General features: G+C 37.9%; 1 protein-coding gene across 1 annotated transcript; it reads right to left on the bottom strand.

The window, feature by feature from the left end:
- Positions 1–307: 307 nt before the first annotated feature.
- On the bottom strand, positions 308–23,555 carry THAP12 (THAP domain containing 12). The gene is made up of 5 exons (XM_038568578.1): positions 23,356–23,555; positions 12,466–12,586; positions 8,963–9,070; positions 4,739–4,775; positions 308–3,237 (listed from the first exon to the last, which is right to left on the bottom strand). The coding sequence occupies exons 1-5, from the start codon at positions 23,442–23,444 to the stop codon at positions 1,304–1,306; spliced, it is 2,289 nt and encodes a 762-aa protein (XP_038424506.1). The 5' UTR covers positions 23,445–23,555; the 3' UTR covers positions 308–1,303.
- Positions 23,556–23,606: the final 51 nt, after the last annotated feature.

Below are 23,606 nucleotides of genomic sequence, written 5' to 3'. Positions count from 1 at the left end.
TAATTCAACGACATCTCTGCAACTACATTAATTCATCTACATTTTAGCCATCAACAATTATACAAATCCTGAAAACCTGTAATGGGGTCATATAGCACACATTTAAAAATATCAGTTAGAGAAACCTTATGATTTAGTAATTTCTTAACTGTCTTTTATATACTCCAAGTAGTAAACCATATGACCACCCACTCCACCAAATGCTCCCCCCCTCCAAAACCTATCTTCAATTGTGAAGGTGATATTTTTGAAAAAAGAATTTACCATGAGTCCATTTTGTCTCTCACCAAAAATAATGTACCTGAACTTTAAACAAAATTCACATTTTATTTAGGTTGAAATAAACTATACAAAATTGATTTTCTTCACCAAAAATAACAGCAATATTTTCTGTATTATTCCTAGATAACCACGAAAAACTTATTTTTGTAGGTTTTCCAGGTTTTGTTTATAAATCAAGACGAGGCAGTAGATATAGTCATGGAAAAAGACAGAGGAAAACAGACAAATCAGTTGTCAGTATCCATGGCCTCTGATCCTGTCTTGACCATGAACAGAGGTGTTCAACATACACCTGCTAAAAAGCTTACGAAGACATAGATGTTCAACATATACTTGCTAAACAGCTCATGAGGATGTAGGCTCAACAAAGGAATGTAAACAGCAACAACCCAATGTGGAACAATGGCAGGTTCTCTCATTCAAACTTTAAGTATAACTTGTTCCTTCAAGTTCATTTGATAAAGACAAAATCTACACAGAAATCTTTGCTTGGCAAGCTCACTTTTCTCTCTGTCTGGTAACTCCCTTAACTCCATTATAGATTTTTAACATACTAAAACCCCTACTATTCAAAGGTCACTCGTGAGCTTCATTGTAACATTTTACAAAATGTACTCCTTCTTCCAACACCTCTTCAAAATCTATTTTCTCCTAAGAACTGATAGTTCAAATACCCGACAATTGGATCCAGTGATAATAAATGTTATGTCTAAAATGACTTAACTAAAACAATTCCCAAGTGCTATTAGCAGAGATCCCGTAGAAGTGTAATGTGGCACTTTCAATGCTATCTTCTGGAAGAACAGTTATGTCTCCAAAGCACAGGAGTTCAATCAGGGGCCATTTTAAATAGGCAGATTATCAATGGCTAATGTACTTAATGAGAGGTCAATAAGTCAAGATATTCAGTGATTAAGTGGCCTACATACACCTGACAGTTTTTCTTTCTGTAAGATGTTTCAAATTTCTTACAGAGTTTTCCAAATATCAAACATAAGAGAAAGCCTACTTTTAAAGTCTCTTAGGTATTTTCAATGGTTTCTGAGTTATCTGTAGGAAGCTCTGACTTAGTTGTATAGAGTTTGATATATGTGTCTACCATTAAATCCAGATCATGTTTTATATCAAAATTTATGTTAAGCAGAGCCAAGTTACTTGACCTTTGGTCTGTCAAAGTGTTCCTCAGGTATGCTTTGAGACGCTTTCGCCCATTTTCATAGCGTTCATTCTCAACCTTCATCACAGGAAGAATACATAGGACTTTGAGCAATGCATAAACATTAGGAAAAAACTTGATGTCTGGTAGATGTAGGGCTTCATAAATGGTGGATGGAAGCTCTATATCTTTCCCTCTGTGTTTCCACTTGATTCTCCAGCAATGCAGCTCAGCTGAGAGTGTGTCAGGATTGGGCAGGTCACTTCTGTACATGTCAGCATGGTGCTCCTCTGATGTATTAAATTTGAGCTGTCCCATGACAGAGGGTACAAGAGATAAGCATTTAAGAGCTTTGAGGTGCTGTTCTGAGAATATATCTTTCAGTTCCTGAATAATGTGTTCCACTGTTGGAACACTTAGAGTTTCTTTATAGTAACTTTCAGAGGTGAGCTGAGATTCCAGGTTACCTTGCTGCGCTCTGCGGAATTTGCCAGGGAGTTTCATCTGAATATCTAGTTTAGTTGCCAAATTTGTGGCTTCTTCGAACCAAAATTCATGATAAACTTCAATATTTTCCATCACTTCATTTAGAGAATGCAGCACTGCAGTCAAGCTACTGGCTGCAAAGAAGACATCAGAGGTTTGCCCCTGGAGATTTTTCCCAAAGGCTCTTGTAAAAGATAGAACATTCTTAAGGACAACAATGGTAACAATGAAATCAAAATCTGTTACTGCACTACAGAGTACAAAAGCTCGACCAGCTATATAGTTATTCCATCTAATATTTGTATCACTATTTATACCATCTAAACATAGAACAAGTGCTTGTAGGAGATCCACTAAAATTTCAAAAGCATCATGCCTGCCTGTCCACTGAGAATGGCAGATTTCCTTCAGTTCTTTACCCTTTTCCTCATTATTCTGAAAAAGGACAGAAATTACATTGTCAAGCTCCAAAAGCAGTTGTGGAGATCGATGGAAGAACGAACAAACTTCCTCAATTGTTCCTAATGCAACAGATACTCCCACAACAGGCACTGATTTTGCCAACCACATGTTTAAGGCACAGGAAGAACAAAGTGTGTAGACAGCTTGGGGATATTTCTCTAAAAGTCTAGAAGCAACAATTTTCATTTTGGAAGAAAATCCACTAGATACGATGTAAGCCTGACCACGACAATATTCCATATTTAACCCCCACTTCTCGGTTATCGTAGTGTGAAATTTCACAGCCAAAATTTCCGCATCGGCTTCGTAAGGCAAGAAGCCCAAAAATTCCTCTCTCAGGTTATGAGATTCATCAACAAACCTCACCAACACAGGCAAGTGTTCTTCCCCTGCTATGTCCACTACATCATCAGTGATGATGGAAAAGAAGTGAGAGTCTCTCACTTCCCTGAGGGTTTCTTCCCGGATGCAGCTCTCACAGATTTCTAGCATCTGTTTCTGTTGTGTTTTTGAGCAGAACAATGTGTTAACTGCTGTTGTCTCAAAACGCTTTCTTAGAACCTCTTCACCAGAATTTATCCGGCACTCCAGCAGTGCTTGAAAGTTATCAGGAGTAAAGAGACCCTCTGGGATTTCATCAGTTTCATGCCCATCCAGAGGTATGTTTTGTTTTCCCATAAGAATCAAAATTTCAAATAAAGATTTTAGGTATTCTTTGTTTTCTTTCTCTTCGAGAGTCAAAGGTAAAATGTCTTCATCCTGTTCTTCACCCCCTTCTTCTGCACTGGGGTTCTGAGCATTGCTGTTGTTTATTTCTTTATGTTTGGGTTCCTGTTCAGAAGTTTCATCAACTAGAAAACAGAGAACTGATTTTATAAACAGGCTCATGAAGAAACATACAAACAAAAAATTATATTTTTGATTGGTTAAATATTTAAAATTCACAAACTCATCCATTCAACATTCACAAGACACATACTGGATCACAGACTTGGATATAGAGGTTAAAATAAGACACATTCTAGTGGAGGAGACAAAGACTGTATACAAATATATTTTAGTCCTACACGTAAATGCTGTTAATAAAGAAATGATAAGCTTAACAAGGCACGTCACATAAAACATATACAAAGCAGTAACAGTCTGAGCTCTTAGAAAAAAGAAAAGAGAACTAATATTTATTGAGGCACAGTGTTGGCAATTTATATGGATCACATTACTACCTCTACAGGCAGGTGTGACAAATTGAGGAAAGTAAATAATTGCCCAAGGTCACAGATGTAGTTGGAAGGATGAAGGTAAAATTCAAATCCAAGCCTGTCCGACTCTAAGGCCCATGCTGATGCAGTTTCTGTGAAATTAAGCTACAGTTTTATATGGGAGAGAAGAGTTACACAAGCCAAAAAAACATAAAGTATATTTGGGCAATTTTTAGGGCAACATTGACTACTAGAATTATCAGCCTAATCTCTTTGTATTTGGATAGGAAAACCGAGGCATTGCCCTGCCCACTGTCATACACACAATCCTGGACCCTGCCTGTGGTCCCTTTTAGGTTCATTTTCTAAACATCGTGGGATATTAGAAGTTCCAATAACAAAGTGAGTATAACTGCCCAAATCAGGCACTCTGCTTCAAACCACTCTACTTCTGCACAAAATACTCTTCCTCCTTTGCCCAACTCCAGGTCTCCTCATATAACAGAGGGGGAAAATAATAGTAATTACTCTAGGCATACTGTGAGAAGTCAATTAAGTAAAGCACTTAGAATAAAGACTTAGTACAACACAGTTATGTTAATGATAGTAATAATAATAGCAACACAGTAGTAGTAGGAGACAAAGAAGGAGAAATAACAGTAACCACTGACAAGAACAAAAATGACTTCTAGTCCTCATTCTCAGGTGACAGAGGTCAGACATCAGTACCTACAGAAAGACTTCTGGCTCCTACCCTCTATGGGGCTAAGTGTTCCCATAACATGTATTCCTTAAAAAGGTATCTAGAACTTAATATGCACCGCACATTGGGTGGACAAAAATTCTGCTCTTGTCGTTACTGTGGACTCCCCTTCTCTACATTAGGACACTCTGTGTGCCACACTGAGAACCTACCACACTGAGAACACAGCCCTAGTGGGGAGAAGCAAAGTGTATGGCACAATAGCACTCAATCAAGAAACTAAACTAACACTTCAGTCTCAGACAATTCTAGACCATGAGACAATGCCTACTACACTCTTACATCATTCTCACGGTAGGTTTTGGATATAAAACTTATTTATTTGTTCTTACCAGGTCAAGGCCTTTTTAAAAGGCATTCAGAAGTTGAGTCATTAACACTATCACTTACTTTTTTTCTGTTTCAGTGTCCGGATTTCATCTTCACTCTAAATGATAAGAAAAAAAAAAAAAAAAAAAAAAACACCTTTAAGAAAACAACTCTAATTCATCACTATAGATTCATAAGTAAAAAGCATATCTTGATTCAAATTTAATCCCTTTAAGAGCATAAATTCCTTCTAAAGAAAACATTCTTTAAACAGAGATGACAGAAAAGCCAGAACTACAATTTACCTAATAACTCCAAGCTCATGATAAAATACTAGAGGGGAAGGAATACATTATTTAACTTACTTTATACCTAAATCATCATCATTTTGGGTTATAAAAGGCATGAAAGTATAAGATGGGCATTCCAAGGGTCACAAATCATGTCCCTCTCAATCCAATACTGGGGCACGCCATGTAGGGGAGAGTTGTTGGATCCCAGAACCTAACACAAGAGCTATGAGAAATCCCTAGGAAGCAGAGAGTAACACAGAGCCAGTATGGAAAAGAAATGGATGCACAGAGCAGCAGAGGGCCAAGTGGTACATACCTACAGGGGTCCTACAGTCCTACAGGACTGAGGAAGAACTTTCCAGTTGTGTCCTTTTATCTCCCTCTGACCCCTCACAATGCTTAAATCACAACCCACCCCATTACTATTCTAGGGCAGAGAAGCAGCAAAACCAGTGACAGCTGGAGTTAGCAGGGTACCTGGTAGGCAATATGGGAACAAGATACTGCTGACAAGAAACGTCAGTAGGCTAGCCAATCTGGAACATTCCCTCCTAATCGTGTGAGCTGCAATAGCAAGGATAGTGGACCTGCAACAGTATGTCTATAGTAAGGCATGTGAGTTGGGGCAGAATACAGGGAAACGAGAGCGACAGAGTGGTAAGTGGCCCAGCGCCTCACCCCTACTACATATTATTAAGAATGCTGATGTGGAAGACTGTTGTGGAGTGTCAGCACTCATCTATGAGAAATACCAGAAAAACAAACAGAGGGAAAGAAATGCATGAAGAAATAAAAACTGTGGATTTCTCAGAACTTAAAGATATGAGAGATGTGAGTCCAGATAATTAAACTATTTAGACATACTTAACACAAATGTCAAATATAGAGAAAAAAATAAAGACTTTGAGGGAAAAAAGCAGATCATCTCAAAAAAGAACAAGAATTGGGCTGGCATCAGACTTCAATAGCGGTAACAGATGCAAAAAGTAGAAAAGAATCAGTATCACATAGACTATATATATCCTCTATGTATCACTTAATAACAAGACTCCAAATAAAAACAATATATATTTTTTAAGATTATATTTATTTATTCATGAGAGATCCAGAGAGAGAGAGAGAGGTAGAGACACAGGCAGAGGGAGAAGCAGGCTCCATGCAGGGAGCCCGATGTGGGACTTGATCCCAGGACTCCAGGCTCACACCAAGCCAAAAGCAGCCACTTAACTGCTAAGCCACCCAGGCGTCCCTACAATATGGTTTTTAAAAATAAACTAATACCTGGAAACTAAAAACAAAAATAATCCTATGTTAAAGAACTAGGGGAATTATAAAACACTCCTGGCTAATCAATGAAAGCTCTCTATGATTGTGGGATACAGCTAAAACACACTGAGCCTTGAATACACATAAATATGAGCTGAACATTCAAGAAGCCAGAAAAAGAGCAAAAAGTAAATCTCCTACATCAAAAAGAAACCAATACAATAGCCCACAAGTGCAGCAATCACTGATAAAAGTAACTACTATTTCTTTGCAAACACTATTAAAACCTTAGTTTCAGAAAAAAAAAACCAAGCATTCCAAAATCCTACATGCAGTTCATAAACTCTTGAAAATAAATAAAACTTAAGAAGAGAAAAACAATAAATAAATCAAAATGGCAATCAAAACATTCCCTCATCTACCCCAAGCCTTCTGATGGTTTTATGGTTTAACTTTCAAGAGCAGATAGTATATACCTTATACAAGTATTTTTAGAAAAATTGAGAGGACAAAAAAGAAAGTTATCCAACTAATTTTATAATAGAATCTTGGTATCATAACTGGATAAGAGGAGTACACAAAAAGAAAATTACAGGACAACACTTAAAATTATAAATGCAAAATCTTAAATATTAACCAACTAAATCAAAGAGAGATACTGCAATCAATTAGGGTTCATCACAGGAACACAAGGATGATTCAACAGCAGAAAATCCATCAATGTTATTCACTGCCTTAAAAAAGAAGTCAACTTCTCTACTCAACAGATGCAGTGAAAGCTTCTAAGTTCAATGAGTCGTGATAAAAATTCTGAACATTAGGACTAAAAGAGAATGAAAGAAATCTCTTTAACTTGATAAAACTATCTAACAATATCAACAAATGTCACACTTAATGCAACAAGGCAAATGAACCAGCTGTGACATTCCTGGGACTGTTCAACACATTAGGGGATTGACTAAACAGTAACACAGGCAACAGGAAAATTTTAAATTATGAGAACTGGAAGAAGAGGCAAATCTGGAGGATGATACAATCAACTACATAGAAAACTTGGTGAACTATTAGGATGAATGAAAAGGGGACTTCAAAATTGCCAGAAACAATCTCAACCAGAATGCATAATCTATACCAACAATAACCATAGTGAATTTAGGAAGTAATTTAAGGAAGATATACATATTGTCCTCATTTATTTATCTGTTCATTCATGAGAGATACAGAGAGAGAGGCAGAGGGATAGATAGGCTCCATGCAGGGAGCCCACTGTGGAACTCATCCCGGGGCCCCAAGATCACACCCTGAGCTGAAGGCAGACACTCAACCACTGAACCACCCAGGCATCCCTATTGTTATCTTTTAAAGAACTGCAGCAAAAATCCTGAAGTTTTTTTAGATTTTTGATTTTGTACACTCCTAAAAATATTTTTATTTTATTTTAAAGATTTTATTTATCTGAGACAGAGTCAGCACGAGCAGGGAGAGGGACAAAGGGAGAGGGAGGAACAGACTCCCCACTGAGCAGTGATTCCCAGGACCCTCCAGTCATGACCTACTGTAGGCAGACACTTAACCCACTGAAACACCCAGGTGCCTCTAAAAGTATTTTAATCATGTTTTCAAAGAATGAATATTCAGTTTTGTCAATGACTGTTATTACCTGATAGCTGTTTTCTTGTTTATGGATAGAACTAATTAATATTGCAAAAATGGAAAAAAAAATATTGCAAAAATGGTAATTCAAAGCATTCATGATGAAAATCCCCATACAATTTCTACAACTTGACAAAAGAATTCTCAAATTCCTCTGGAAGAATAAGGTCCACAAATAGCTAAGACAACTTTGAAAAAGAACAGTTATTAAATCACTATATTTGAAAGTAATCTTACTTATTATAAAGCTATGGTAATAAAGACATACAAACTATAAATGGATCAAAGATCTAAATATGAAAGGTAAATATAGTAACAGAAAAGATGAGAAAATTAGATAAATGTTGTCTTAAGAAAGCACACAGTAGATAGACTGAAATGACAAATATTAAATACATTAGCATGGATACCAAAAGGAGGAGAGGAAATGGGAATGGGAATAGTGGGAAGGGGAAGAAAAATAAGGGTCTTGATGGTGGCAACGATGACAGAATGTCACAGACTAAGGAGTCTCAGTAATTTAATGTTGTTCACCTAACATCAACAAAATACAGGTAGGTTTCAATCATTACAACTAAAGAGTATCAAAGGAATATAAAAACATGCATAAATGATGTAATATACAGAGATTTAAAAGCTTTTTCTAACCCTGCCAGTACTTAATAGTGATAGAACTGTTCCCTTTAGGTAAAAGTATCCACGTCTTAACTTTTATACTTTCCCTTTCTTTATCCCTTTGTGCTGAATTCTGGAAATATCCCTCAGCTCCACTTTCCTTACTACAAAAGAAAAGGTAGTGTTTTTTGTTATTTTTTTTTTCCTCCCCAGGAAAGGAATTGTACTAGTGGTTTCATGCTGACAGCACACTTTGGCCCAAGTCAATGAGTATCAACAGGCTAAATTTGAGAAAGATTTTCCAATTTAAATACTAAACTAATCATCTTACATCCATGCTACTTCAATAACCACAGCATTCACCTCCCGTGTTACCTTTGAAATAGAGAGTAACTTGGGTTCAATTTAACATTAGTGCCTCTATATTTGATTTCATAGTATTACAGGAATTGGGAAAGCCAAAAGCACATTGACATACCAATTCTTTTATTCGTTTTCTGTGTCTACTATGTGGATTGTTCAAATGACTGGTAAGATCAAATATTGTTGGTATTGCATTATCACGAAGAACTGTCCTATAAGGACTCTGAAAAAGAAAAATGTGTTAATTCAGAGACAGTCTGCAAAAATATATTACACGTAAAGAAAATGCTATGTTAATGACTTCCCTGTACTCCTTCAACTCTAGCTCTAAAGTGTAGAGACTTATAGAATGATGATGTTAGTCTAGATAAGCTTATTATTTCTAACTCTTTTTTTTTTTTTTTTTTTTTTTGCATTTTTGCCCTTCTGGTAATCTTACTATTTTAAATTAAGGAATGGAATTGATGGTAGGCACAGAAAATTAAATGTATTTGCATTTTGCATATATACTTCTAATTCATCCTCCCAGCAACTCCATCTGTTCTGCCCTTCCATGAGCCACCAAATCTACAGCAGACACAAAAGTTTATCAATCTATCTTTATGTGTTCTTAATAATTCTTTTCTTCTTTACCTGCTGTTCACTCTACTTTCACTATTATTACTAAGAAGCATCAAGGTACAGTGAAATAATATTGGACTGAGTGGGACACAGGAGACCTAGGAACTAGTCCAAACTCTACCAGTTACTCACTAGGAGATCCTGGCTGAATACTTTTTTCCCTTTTTGGACCTCAGTTTCCTCTTCTGAATAAAATTCAAGTATTGAACCAGACCAGTATTTCCCAAAATGAAATTATTCACATGCTAATGATAATGCTTGCATACCATCACCCGCACTTTTACATAATCTACTCATTTTTAAGTTAGCATTAAACTATAAAATGATTTTGATGAGTTACTTATATTTTTAACACATACTGTAAAACTCCCAAGATAAAAATTGATTCTCATGCCACTTGAATCCATTTATATCATGATATGCATAATCGGACTTTTGCAAACATCGAACTAGGTATTTCTAATTCTAATGTTTTTATCACTGAAGGATGACCATTCTCTATTCTAATTCCTGTTAACCTAATCCAACCTGGCCAGAAGCTGGATGCATACTTAGATGTTGACAGTCTTCAACAGCCAACCCAGAGGTCAGATAGGGACAAGAGGTTTATTAACAGGAAGAGCAACAGATGAGTAACTGCATACATTCCCCCCAGCGAGTGCAAAGAAACAGTGCCCTTAATTTCTTCACATGTCTGCATTGACAAAGACAAAACATTCTTTTTAAAAAGCTTTTCTCTGGAGCAGTGATTGTTTCAAAGCTGACTATTAAAGCATGTTCATATGCCAAACAAAAATAACAACTCCTATGTTTTTTCACCCAGGAAAGGAAGGTTAGGATGATATGAAGAAACATATATAACTAAAGGGAACACACTATCGCGGGTCTTATCTAAAGAGTTGCTAAACACATTTGGGAAGTACTTCTATTCAGATTCAATATTTTCTAGTTCAACCCCACACCTCACAGAAAACACAAAGAAGAAAACAACTTTTTAAAAAAAAATCTATTTCTTAATGACACTCAGCTTCCAGTGCTGAGTCTGGAAGTCCAAGCATCCTGAGTCTACTATGAAATTTGAATCGGAGATCGATTAGGCATACAACCACTGAAGGGAGCAAAAACTATACTATATCCCCAAACATCTCATCTTCCCCATTTAGCAAATGTCACAACATACACAGTCAACTCTTGATATCTTACCAATTATTCAACAAGGAGAGGAGGGATAAAATGTTCCCAATGAATTTCTTAAATTCAAATCAAATTAATTTGCTATATAAAAAGCAAAGCTATCACAAACCAAAAGATAGAACATGAATTAAAACATGTTGCTTTTCATAAATATTTACTTATAAGTTTATATGCCAAAAAGAACTATATTCAGTTTATGTGCATGATCGTTTTAACTCAGTATCAAGATTTAATCTTTAACTGCTGAACTGAAGTTTGAGCATAAAGCAGTGATGTTACTCTACCATCAAAGATTCTATTAGGCTTTGGTTGAACTAACTATGAATGTCTACTGATGAGACCTTCAACAGCAAACTAATGAAGCCAAAACTCTCAGACATTTGGATATAGATATCATATAAGCCAGCAATAGCAGTAAAAAAAAAAATTTACTACTACATGAAGAAGTTCTACACGTGTAGAAAGAACATTTTCTCGTATTTGTGTTAATTTATTCAAGACCGAAGAAACGTGGAGATTTAAAAAAACAGCTCTTCTTTCTGTCCTATGCTCTGACTAAACATGAATATGAATAAACTATAATTTTATATTTCTCACATTAATCTTACTGGAATTATCTATTTAAGAGACTATATCTATTACTAAAATAAAAATGTATATGGCTTGTATTTTAAAATAATAATTTGGGATATTTTTACTTAATGTCAAGAACATAAAAGTAGTTTGCCTTTTAAATACAAGAAATCCCTTATTTTGGTTGATCATTATTACCCTCTTACACAGCAAGGCAAAAATATCCCTCAAATATTTGTGATTAAACTGTTGAACCGGAATTGGCTCACCTCCCAATGACTTCACAAGTATCTGCTTCAATTAATTTTGAGAAATAAAATAACCCAATCATTCTTTAGTTTTCTGATGCCTCTGCAAAATGTATCTGAAAAAAATATCAAAATACATTGCTGCATAACAATATATAGTGTATCTTCAAATCAAGTTTATGTCTATCTCAATATCTGAGATGATACATCAGTTATACCTAAACAAGAATATATTATTTAACAAAACTGTCTTCCTAACTAGTTTCTAAAGTGTTTCAGATCTGCTTTATTTCAATCAAATCTGCCTTATTTGTGTCTCCTCTAAGTCACAGCAATAACAGAATCACAGAGGGTTAAAAATGTTAGATCTCAGGAATTACCTCGTTTAATATCCTTATTAGTATCTGGGGCCCAGAAAGGGAAAGTGACTTGGCCAAACTCACATAGTTGACAGCAGTAAGGCTAGAGATCCAGGTTTTGAAATGAAATTGCAAATTATTGATGGAAAATTTTTTTCATATTAATTATATGATTTGCTTCTTGTTGTAACTTGCACATAAAAATTAAGGGTTGATTCTAACAGTACACATGAAAACATGAAAACAAAAAGCTCCATTTCTCAATGAAGATTTCACTTATAAAAAAAGCTCTGGAGAAGCTGCTCCAAGTAAAAACAAACTCTACCTTAAACACTTTAATAATCATCCAAAATTCTCTGAAGGCTGAATAAGAAATGTAAAAATGGCAACCCCTGGTGAGTAGGAATAGGGCATCAGAAACGGGGGTTAAAAAAAAAATCCCAGGTTTTGAAGAACAAAATAGATACTATTCAGTTCCAAATTTGTCTTCATTAAAAAAAAAAAGTGGTGGAAAAAAAAAAGTGGTGGGGTGCAAGGATACATTCAAACATTAATAAAGTTTTACAATTTCCAAACAGATACTGAGATAGAAAACAAAGAATCGAAGCTCTTCTATTACTTACAGTTCTACAGATCATAGAGGTCTCAAAGTGTTTGGCACATAATCGATAATGTTTATTTAGTTGATCAGGTGTTTTATCTTCTAAATCTGCTCTCCTACAATTCTCCACCCATTTCTGGCATCTATAAATAAATCAAAATGCAATTATGAAATATGAGCTCAACATTTATATTCAGCTATAAGACAAATATATATTCCAGGCAATGGATTCCTGCTCCCCTCTCCTTGCAGAATATAATTTGGAGAAGCTGATTGATAACAAAATGAGAGCTAGAAAATCATTCAGTACATTCAATTATAGACAAGATTAAGAAGTAACTTGCTCAGTCATGCACAAAATCAGCAGTAAAACTAGAATTTAAACCCGAGTCTTTCAATTCCCAGGACATCTTAGCACCAAAAAAGGACTCAATTATCAGTAGTTCAAGCAAAAAGTTGCAGAACCATGAGACCCACAGCCTAACATTCCCTTCAGGATTTCAACTTAAACAAGGATATAAAACAAGTCATTGCAAAAAAAAATCAGTAAACAGATGTTCTATAAATCATTAGAGTTTCCTTTAAAAAAAAAAAAAAGATTTTATTTATTCATGAGAGAGACAGAGAGAAAGAGGCAGAGACACAGGCAAAGGGAGAAACAGGCTCCATGTTTTGGAGCCCGATGTGGGACTTGATCCAGGGACCTCAGGATCACACTCTGGGCCAAAGGCAGGCACTAAACCACTGAGCCACCCAGGGATCCCTCATTAGTTTCCTATAGGAGCATGATGCTTGTGTTCATCTGCCTTATTATGAACATGATTTATTATCTACAATATGTACAGACTAGATTGCAAGCTCCATGGCTGCAGGAATTGTACCTATACAACTTAGTAACAGGTGTTGAAGATAAGTGAATAAAACAAAGTCCATGCCCTCTTGGTGTTTACATATCTGCAGAAAAACAATAATGACAACGAGGATAATGTGTACTAAACACTTAGTATGAACCAGACACCATTCTAAGTCCTTTCCAACAGGGGTACATTATTCCCCTTATGCAGATAAAGAAATGAAGGCACAGAAATGTTAATTTGCTAAAGTTTACAACTAGATCTTTCCTTCATTCCTCAAAGTTCTAGGAATAAAAATTGTCACAAGTCACAAATTTGAAGACATCCACGTTATAATCACATCATAGTATATTATGTCTCAATATCACAGTTTACTCTTCCACACACATACACTCTGATACTTAATTCTCTCCACTCTCAATACGTAAAACCATGGTGAAATGATTATCTAACTGAAATTAAAACCACACCTAAATTGTACAGCATTTCATTCAACCAAGAAGTATTACTGCACAGTAATGATATCAAATGTCCATATTTTAATGTTTTCATACAGTTGTGCAATATGATTTCATAAGCATTTCATGTTTCAACATCCAAATATTTGGTACAGAAACTGTCTGTCTCACTATAAAATAACTGGCCATACTGCTACAGCTAAGTTTGGCTTTTAATTCTTAGATCTCTGAACACCTTCCATACAGAATACTACTGTCTGTGTTATGTGTTATGTCTAAACTAAGTGGAGACAGCTTTCTGATACCAAAAGCATTCAGATTCAATCAAGAATAGATTGGGCAGGGGCACCTGGATGGCTCAATCTGTTAAGCATCTGCCCTGAGCTAAGGTCATGATCCCAGGGTCCTGGGTTCCAGCTCTCCATCGGGCTCCAGGGTAGGTGGGGAGCCTGCTTCTCCTTCTGCTCCTCCCCCTGCTCATGCTCTCAAGCTCACTCTTGCACTTGCTCACTCACTCTCAAATAAAGCCCAAATAACTACACATCTATGTCTTCATATCAAATACCTAGAAGTAAATCTAGTGAAAGATGTGCAAAACCCTCTAACTGAAAAACATTTTAAATAACTTAAATAAATGGAGAGATATACAAGTTCATGAACTGGTATACTAAATTCTAAATATATCAATTCTCCTCAAATTGATTTACTCATTCAATCAAAATCCCAAAAAGTTTGTGTGTGTGTGTGTGTGTGTGTGTGTGTGTGAGAGAGAGAGAGAGAGAGAGAGAGAGAGAAATGACAAGATAATTCTAAAACTTTTTATACAGAAATTCAAAAGGCCAAGAATAGTCTATATAATCTTGGGGCAAAAAAAGTTGAAAGACTTACACTATCAAATATTAAGACTTATAATATAAAGTTTAGTAAGACAGTGTGGTATTGGCACAGGATAAAATAATGAAACAAAATGGAGAGCTGAGGATACTTAAGACAAAGGTAGCACTGTGCAGCAGTGAGGACAAAAGTTTTTTCAATAAATAGTGCTAAGTCAATTTGACGGCCATATGAAAAAAAATTAATCTTGACTCCTACTTTCACAACATATGCACAAAAATACCAAGTGCACTATAGATCTATGGAAAGTAAAATAATAAGCTTCTAAAAATAACACAGGAGACTAACTCCATTATGTTGGCATAGACAAAGATATTTTAAAGAAGGCAACAGAAAGCGCAAACTCTAAAGCAAAAGATGAATTAATTTCACTACTTTGAAGTTTGTAACTTTTCTCCATTAAAAGTAGCCATTGAAGAGTGAAATAGCAACCTACAAAATGGAAGAATGTATCTGCAATACATATATCCAACAATAGACTCATATCCTAAATACATGTTTTGGATACGTATTGGCTATGTCTCATTAGCAAATAAATCAGACAATCCAGTATAAAAATGGGCCTCAGATGTGATCAAGCAACTTACAATAAAAAGGTTATCCAGATGGACAATACACATGAAAAAAAGTTCATGAAAAAAAAGGGCTCAATCTCATTAGTCATCAGGGAAGTACTAATTAAAACCATAACAAAATATTACTACATACCTTCAAGAATGATTACAATGTAAAAGAGAGAATACCAAATGTTGATGAGAAAGTGGCACTCTTGGGAATGGGAATGAATGAACTAGCTAGCTCTCACAAACATAATGCTGAGTAAAATGAGCCAGGAGTACATCTATGATGCCTTTTATATGAAGGGAATGCTTTTAAGTACATACATAATTATCTCTCAAACTGACCACTGTCTCCCCTTTCCTAGCTCTCCCTGTCATTGTTCTGTGCCCTATACCCCAGACTCTGTAACCTTTCCTCTTAGCAGAATGAAATGACTCTCTGAATCCTTCTAACTTCCAAACTGGTCTTGGCCCTTCCCTACTAGCCCCTTTTCCATGCTGAGGAGTAAATGTTTTAAAAAGCTAATTTCAGAATGTTTTGCCCACTTACGGTCCTTTGGTAGCTTCTCACAACTCTCACAACTCTTCTCACAACTCTTCTCACAACTCTAAGAAATAATTCCTCGCCTGTCATAAGATCCTGAACAATTTGGACCTTGTCTACCCTTCGATCTTCATATCAAACCACCCTTCTAGTCCCTTTGCCCCTTTACATGCCATACTTCAGTTTCATGAAGTCACTGCAATCACTTCTATCTTCTATGCTGTTTATTCAGCCTAGTATCCTCTTTTTTTCTTGCTTCCTTTGCTAAGGAAAGCCTATGCAAAGATCAACCTTCAGATCTTAATTCAAATGTTATTTCTTGAAGGAAACTTCCTGATTCAGATGTGTATACATATGTATATGAGTATGTATACATGCACACACAGGAAGGATTCCCCTTCCTCTCTGTATATGGTCTCTCAACATCCTTTATTTATCCTACTATATTATTACCATCAGTATAAAAACGCCTAATATCTCCTATCTAAAAAATTCTGTTAACCTGGATTCTCTGCATAGCAAAACTAGCTATTTTTCACATTATCTCCATTTTCTTTTTTGTGTGTATTTTTTTAATTGGAGTTCGATTCGCCAACATATAACACCCAGTGCTCATCCCATCAAGTGCCCCCCTCAGTGCCCATCACCCAGTCACCCCATCCCCTCATCCACCTCCCCTTCCACTGCCCCTTGTTCGTTTCCCAGAGTTAGGAGTCTCTCATGTTCTGTCATCCTCTCTGATATTTCCCACTCTCCTTTCCCCTTTAATCCCTTTCACTATTTTTCATACAATGTTGGTCCTTCTCCGATTGACTTATTTCACTCGGCATAATACCCTCCAGTTCTATCCACTGTCCAGTTCTATCCAACTGTCTCCATTTTCTTATCTCACATTCTTTCATCAATTCCAAGGAGGCTTCTGCTTTATCTCTTTTCCACTGAAACTGCTCAAGATTATGAATGACTTCCATCTGACCAAATCCAATGGTCACTTTCTATCCTCATCTTAATCACCCTTTCAGTACTCCATTGTTTTTTATTTTTCCCTTTGATGGTTTCCTACTTGCAGCATTTCCAAAAACATATTTCAAGGAACAGTGGTCAACTGTTCCATTAAAATGAAATAAAGTTTCATGGTCAAAAAGTTTGGGTAATACTACATATTTTACCCTATTCTTGGGGTTTAGGTATTTCTGTGGGACTTTGACCACATTAGTTAATTGTCATCTGAAAGCACAGACTATCACAAAACCTATTGTGAAGATTAAATGAAATAATGTAAATAAGATATGCAGAACAGTGCCTGGCATATAGAATATGAAGTATTCTCTAAGAAATATTATTGCAACTCACAGCATTGGCTACAGGATTAAATGAGATATGAAAGCACTTTAAGATCATATTTTATAGAGATGATTCTCAAACTTCACACTCTCTTTACACTCTTATTGAGGACCCAAAGAGCTTTTATTTAACAGTATTTATCCTTATAGCAATTAAAACCAAGTACATTTAAAAAATGTTTATTAATTCATTAAAAATCACAATCCCATTATATGTTAACATAGATAATATTTTAGTGAAAATTTATGCATTTTCCAAAATAAGAAACATTTAGTGAAAAGAATGGAACTGTTTTCTACCTCTGCAAATCTTTTTAATGTCTAACTTAAAGAGAAGATTGCTAGATTCTCATACCTGCTTTTGTATTTAATCTGTTGCCATATGTGGCTTTGGTTAGAGTATATGAAGAAAATCTGGCCTTAAGCTGCTATGCAGTTTAAAAAGTAATTACAATATTTCTCTCTTACCCAAATTACTATGGATATTCTTCTTTAATACGACACCAAAACTCCACAAGTGTTGGTTACTTAAAGATGAATTGCGACGTGGAATTTGAAACCAGACCAATAAGCTTTTTCACTCTATTACACTGAAATTCATTGGTGTATCTTACACTCGGAATAGAGCTTTTATTTGTGCATGTGTTTGTAAAATTATGAATTGGTCAATTTGGAAAATATTAGTTCAGTCAGTTATGCAAATCACCATTATGCAATTTAAGAAGTCACATTTATCAATATCACCATCAATTCCATCAGGAAAGTCTTAAGAGAGTTGTCAAGCTCAAAGTGGTGCATATGAGTTTTTCAAAATTCTAATTTTTGCTTGAATGTCAATTTTCCCTTGAAGTAGCAGGCTTTCATTCATTTCTGAGAAAATGTCTACCAAACACTGGCATGTATATAATCAAACTTAGAGAATTTTAGAAAATACACCAGACAACTTAATCAGAGCAATGATGTTACCATGTTATGGAGCTCTCAGAAACTCCAGTGCACACTCCTGAAAGAATGAATACAAAAAAGCAAATAATGTCAGTTATCATGAAATAGTTTTTACCTCGTAGACTCCTTAGAAGGGTCACAAGTGCCCCCAAACCCACTTTTACATTTTACAAGGCAGAGTACATTAATTCTCAGTTAACTTTGATTAAACTGCCAAAAGGATCTTAGAACACCTTACTACCTCAGGAATGAGTTAGAACTAATAACCTGAGAAGGAAGAAGAGGGCTTCAATTGTCCAACTTACCCTAATAGGAGCAATTCTTTAGCTCTACTTGTACCTCACTTCATCTGGGGATGAGCTCCACCATGAGCTATCCCCAGGCCTTGAGATCAGTCAGACCATCCTGGGGCCATCCAGATTTAGGCAGGTTTTTTTCTTTTCACATTTTTTTTTTAAATTTTTTTATTTATGATAGTCACACAGAGAGAGAGAGAGGCAGAGACACAGGCAGAGGGAGAAGCAGGCTCCATGCACTGGGAGCCCGACGTGGGATTCGATCCCGGGTCTCCAGGACCGCGCCTTGGGCCAAAGGCAGGCGCCAAACCGCTGCACCACCCAGGGATCCCTCTTTTCACTTTAATATTAGGTGAACTGATTCGATTATTTTATAGTTTTTTTGTTTTGTTTTGTTTTGTTTTTAACTTTTTTTTTTTAATTTTTTATTTATTTATGATAGTCACAGAGAGAGAGAGAGAGGCAGAGACACAGGCAGAAGGAGAAGCAGGCTCCATGCACCGGGAGCCCGACGTGGGATTCGATCCCGGGTCTCCAGGATCGCGCCCTGGGCCAAAGGCAGGCGCCAAACCGCTGCGCCACCCAGGGATCCCTTGTTTTGTTTTTAAAGGGGGGAAATGCCTGAGTGGCTCAGCAGTTTTGCACCTGCCTTTGGTCCAGGGCGTGATCCTGGAGTCCTGGGATGGAGTCCTGCATTGGGCTCCCTGCATGGAGCCTGCTTCTCTCTCTGCCTGTGTCTCTGCCTCTCTCTCTCTCCGTGTCTCTCATGAATAAATAAATAAAATCTTTGGGCAGCCCGAGTGGCTTAGTGGTTTAGCGCCACCTTCAGCCCAGGGCGTGATCCTGGAGACCCAGGATAGAGTCCCATGCCAGGCTCCCTGCAAGGAACCTGCTTCTCCCTCTTCCTGTGTCTCTCTCTCTCTCTCTGCAAAGAGCCTGCTTCTCCCTCTGCCTGTGCCTCTCTCTCTCTCCGTGTCTCTCATGAATAAATAAATAAAATCTTTTAAAAAAATAATAGATAAAAGGCATAGCATAGGGAATTTGGTCAATTGGTACTGCAAAAGCACTGTATGGTGACAGATGGTAGCTACACTTTTGGTGAGCATAGCATAATGTAAAGACGTACTGAATCACTACATTGCATGCCTGAAACTAATATTCAACATTGTGTGTCAAGTGTACCTCAATTAAAAGAAAACCATAACATTAATTTAAAAAGGTAAATAGCACATTAATGCCACTTTTTCTAAACCAATAATAGATAGCATATTTTGAAATTCCACACTGTGCCCTTTATTTTAAATTACTTCAAATAGCTGTTCATAAAAGTGTCCATGCATTTATAAATATAACAAAAAGTGTACTATTTAATAGCATTAAATATATTTATCTTTATTTTTAGTTTTAACAGTAGTTAACTTTTCAAGAACAGATTGGCAATGTCATCTTTTATCAACCTTCCCTACAACTCATTTACAGAAAAAAAATATAATTAATAACCCTAAAAATGCTGTTATTAATTTAATACACACTTCTGAAAACAACTACTTTCTTATACTTAACTCTGGGCACAGTAAAGAAGAAACTATAAAATACAAAAGAATTTGAAATCCTTAGTTGGAGAAGATTTGGTTTGGATAAAAAGTTAGGATCCTGAAAATATTACATTAACTAAAACAAACCAGACATAAAGGACAATTGTATGATTCCATTTACATGAAGTACACAGAACACACAAATTCATGGAGACTGAAAGTAGGTGGGACAGGGTCGGGGGGAGGGAAGGAGTTACTGCTTAATGGTTACAGTTTTTGCTTGGGGTAATGAAAAAGCTTTAGAAATGGATAGTGGTGATGGCTGTACAACATTGTGAATGTAACTAATGCCAATGAATTACATATTTAAAAATGGTATAATGGCAAATTTTATGTTATATGTTTTACCAAAATGTTTAATGCAATATATACTGAATATACAATAATACTGTAATAATGTATATTAAAGTGCACTAAATATACATTCTAAATGGGTGAATTGTATGATATGTGAATTATACCTCAATAAAGATGTTTAAAAGAGTTAAAAATAGAAGTTCATAATTTGGTCTTAAAGTATTCAAAGGACTCTGACATAGAAAATAGAACAGATTTGCTCAGTGTGACTGTAGGAACAAAACTAGGACCTCCAAAGCATAATTTATAGGGAGGCATATTTCCACTTAATACAAGGAAGAAACAACAGCCAAAGCTGTCCAAATCTTGAAGTGTCCCTTCACAAAACAGAATAGTCATTAGAGGTGTTTCAGCAAAGGCCCTATCAGGAATGCAGAGGGCCCCTAAAGGGTCTGTAAATACCTTGATAGTGGAATGCAAAATTGTGTCTCTGTCTTTTCTCAAGTAACGTCCTTATGTTAGATTCTCAAAGGGGACAGACTGCACTAGATCTAAAAACTCCTTCCAAATTTGAGACTGTACACCCCTATTGGCCATACTCCCCCTCTAAAAAGTGTAATGAAAAGAGTATTCACTATAGTTTATCAACACAAATGACCTGTGGTCCAGAATCAACTAATGTTGTCCTCATTATGCAAGTGAAATATACTCTCAAGACTGCCCTTGGGCTAAAATTTGGGTAAAAAGAAGATTATGCTTAAAGGGTTAAGGCCCAGTCAGATTCAGGTGCTCACCTTCTCTGCTCCTACAGAATCCAACAGCTATTCCTCACTCTTCTGAGCTAGCTCTTCCTCACCTCCCTGAACTTTAAACACCAGGAATGCCTCAGGGCTCAATCACCAGACATACACTGTTTTATTTACCCCAGAGCATGACTTTAGATGTCCTTTATAATCTGAGAACATCCATATTTACAATCTAGTCTGAATGTCTCTAAATTCCCATCTTTTTATGGTTTTAGTTCAAGCCCCTCAAACTTCACGTCCCAAACCAAATTTTTAACATGTCTCCACCAAATCTGCTCCTCCCAGTCTTCCAAAGCTCAGGAACAAAGGCTCAAGCTAAAAAATCTTGAGTCATTCTGGACTTCCCTTTTTCTTACAACTTACATCTAAACCATTAACAAATCCTGTTGGCTTCACCTTCAAAACATATCTCAAGGGGCGCCTGGGTGGCTCAGCGGTTGAGCGTCTGCCTTTGGCTCAGGGTGTGATCCTGGAGTCCCAGGATCGAGTCCCACATCAGGATCCTTGTATGGAGCCTGTTTCTCCCTCTGCTTGTGTCTCTGCCTCTCTCTCTGTCATGAATAAATAAATAAAATCTTTTTTTAAAAAAAGTATCTCAAACAGAAGTTTACCACCTCCTCCTCTACTAACCTGGATTACTGCAATTGCCTTAAAAAAAAAAAAAAAAAAAAAAGATTTTATTGAGCCAGGGTGGCTCAGCAGTTTAGTGCTGCCTTCAGCCCAGGGCAGAATCCTGGAGACCTGGGATTGAGTCCCACATCGGGCTCCCTGCATGGAGCCTGCGTCTCCCTCTGCCTGTGTCTCTGCCTCTCTCTCTCTCTCTCTCTCTCTGTCTCTCATGAATAAATGAATAAAATCTTTTAAAAAATAAATATAGTCAGTCTGCTCTAAACCCTTGTATGACTTTGTGTCTCACTGAGAATAAAGGCCACAGTGCTTTGCACGGCCTACAATGTCCTACACAATTTGCCCCTACCATACGAATAAACACACGCTTTTCTGGTCTCATTTTTCCCTTCTCCCTTCCTTCCTTAAACCAGCTCCACCGTCCATGGACTTCTGGCTGTACCTGTAACATGCATGCCTTGACTTCCCATTTACTGTTTCCACAGACTGGAACACGTTTCCCCTAGATATCTCCATGGTTGGCCCGCTCAACGACTTCTGGTTTTTGCTCAAATTCACCTTAGTGGGGCCTTCTCTGATCACCCTATTTAAAATAGCAATTGTGCCTCCCCTGCTACTCCTTATTCCTCCAGCCTGCAACATTTGCCTTTTTTCCACAGTATTTACCACATGACATACTGTATATACATATTTGTCTGTCTTCCTCCACTAGGATATAAACTTCAGGAGCAGGTACTTTAATTTGTTCATCTGTGCACTAGTGCTTAGAGCAATGCCTAGCGTATAGTAGGCCTCCAATAAATATTTGTGAAACTAAAAAAAATTTGTGGAATATAGGATGCTATATTACAATCGCCTTCTACATCTGTCTCAACAGACTGTGAGCTCTCTGCAGGCAGCAACTCTGTCTCAATTCACGTCTGAATTTCTGACTCCTAACACTAGTGTGTGCACACAGTCAGTACTGGTTTGAAACGAACGAATCAACAAGAGACCGAGGAAAATTCTTCAGACTTCCCGCAGTCCCTACTCTGTCACTCTTTAAAAATAAGTCAGAGCGTGTGGGTTCCCTCTCAAAGAAGAGGGCTCAGTATCAATTCCCACCCCACGCCTCCCACCCTACCCTCCGTTATCCACCCCCCCCCCCCCCCGTTAACCAAGTGAGACAATGAATAACGGTCAGAGCCATAATTTGAACCAGGAACATCAAGTCCGCTGTAGGAAGTTAACTGTGACTTGACGAGATCAAAGGTGACCAGACTAAAAAAGCAACCCTGTTGCAGAGGTGGCAGCAAGGAGAGGGAAGGGCCCCGGTGGCCCCGATCACAGAATCCAAGTCCCTCTTTTGACAGCTGAGGAAACTGAAGCCTAGAGAGCGGAGCGGCCCGCCCGAGGTCACCAGCACCCGACCCGGGGCGAACCGGCTCACCTCGCCCGCGCGCCGCCCCAGCTGCCCCTTGGTTCGGGTGGTGCCCGCCGCGCCGAGCCCCCGCCGGCGCACGTGCTCCGAGGGCCCCGGGCGCCCACCGGCCCGCGGCGCAAGGCCTGTGGCCCCCCTCGGGCCGAAGCCGGGGTCGACGACCGCGGCCCACTCCCCCCGCAGCCCCGCAGCCCCGCAGCCCCGCAGCCGGCGGCTGGCAGCGCGCGCCTCGGGGGTGGGCCCGGGGCTGCCGGCTCCGCGCCCGCCGCGTACCTGGCCGGGTCCCGCGGGAACCTGAAGAAGGCCAGGTCCGACTGCGTGCTCTTCCTCGTGCAGTTGGGGGCAGCGCAGAAGTTCGGCATCGTCGCCCACCCGCCGGCCGGCCCAGCCCTCCCCTCCCCGCCTCCTCAGGGCAGCCCGCCCGCCCGTCGGGGCCGGGGAGGGGAGCCAGGCCGGCCGGCCGGCTCGGCCAGGCCGGCGCGCCGGGGGGAGGGGCGGCGGGCGAGAAGCCGCGAGGGGCAGGA

The sequence above is a fragment of the Canis lupus genome, chromosome 21 (genome assembly GCF_011100685.1).
Source record: "Canis lupus familiaris isolate Mischka breed German Shepherd chromosome 21, alternate assembly UU_Cfam_GSD_1.0, whole genome shotgun sequence".
NCBI classification, from domain to species: Eukaryota; Metazoa; Chordata; class Mammalia; order Carnivora; family Canidae; genus Canis; species Canis lupus.
Note: the sequence above shows the minus strand (reverse complement) of the source record. Positions and strands in the feature narration are given on the sequence as shown.

Coding starts and splice junctions, on each gene's coding strand:
- THAP12 (XM_038568578.1), bottom strand. CDS start 23,444: ATGCCGAACTTCTGCGCTGCCCCCAACTGCACGAGGAAGAGCACGCAG. Junction 12,587..23,355: donor TTCCCGCGGGACCCGGCCAG/GTACGCGGCGGG, acceptor ATTTATTTATAG/ATGCCAGAAATGGGTGGAGA. Junction 4,776..8,962: donor GAAAACGAATAAAAGAATTG/GTATGTCAATGT, acceptor CTTATCATTTAG/AGTGAAGATGAAATCCGGAC.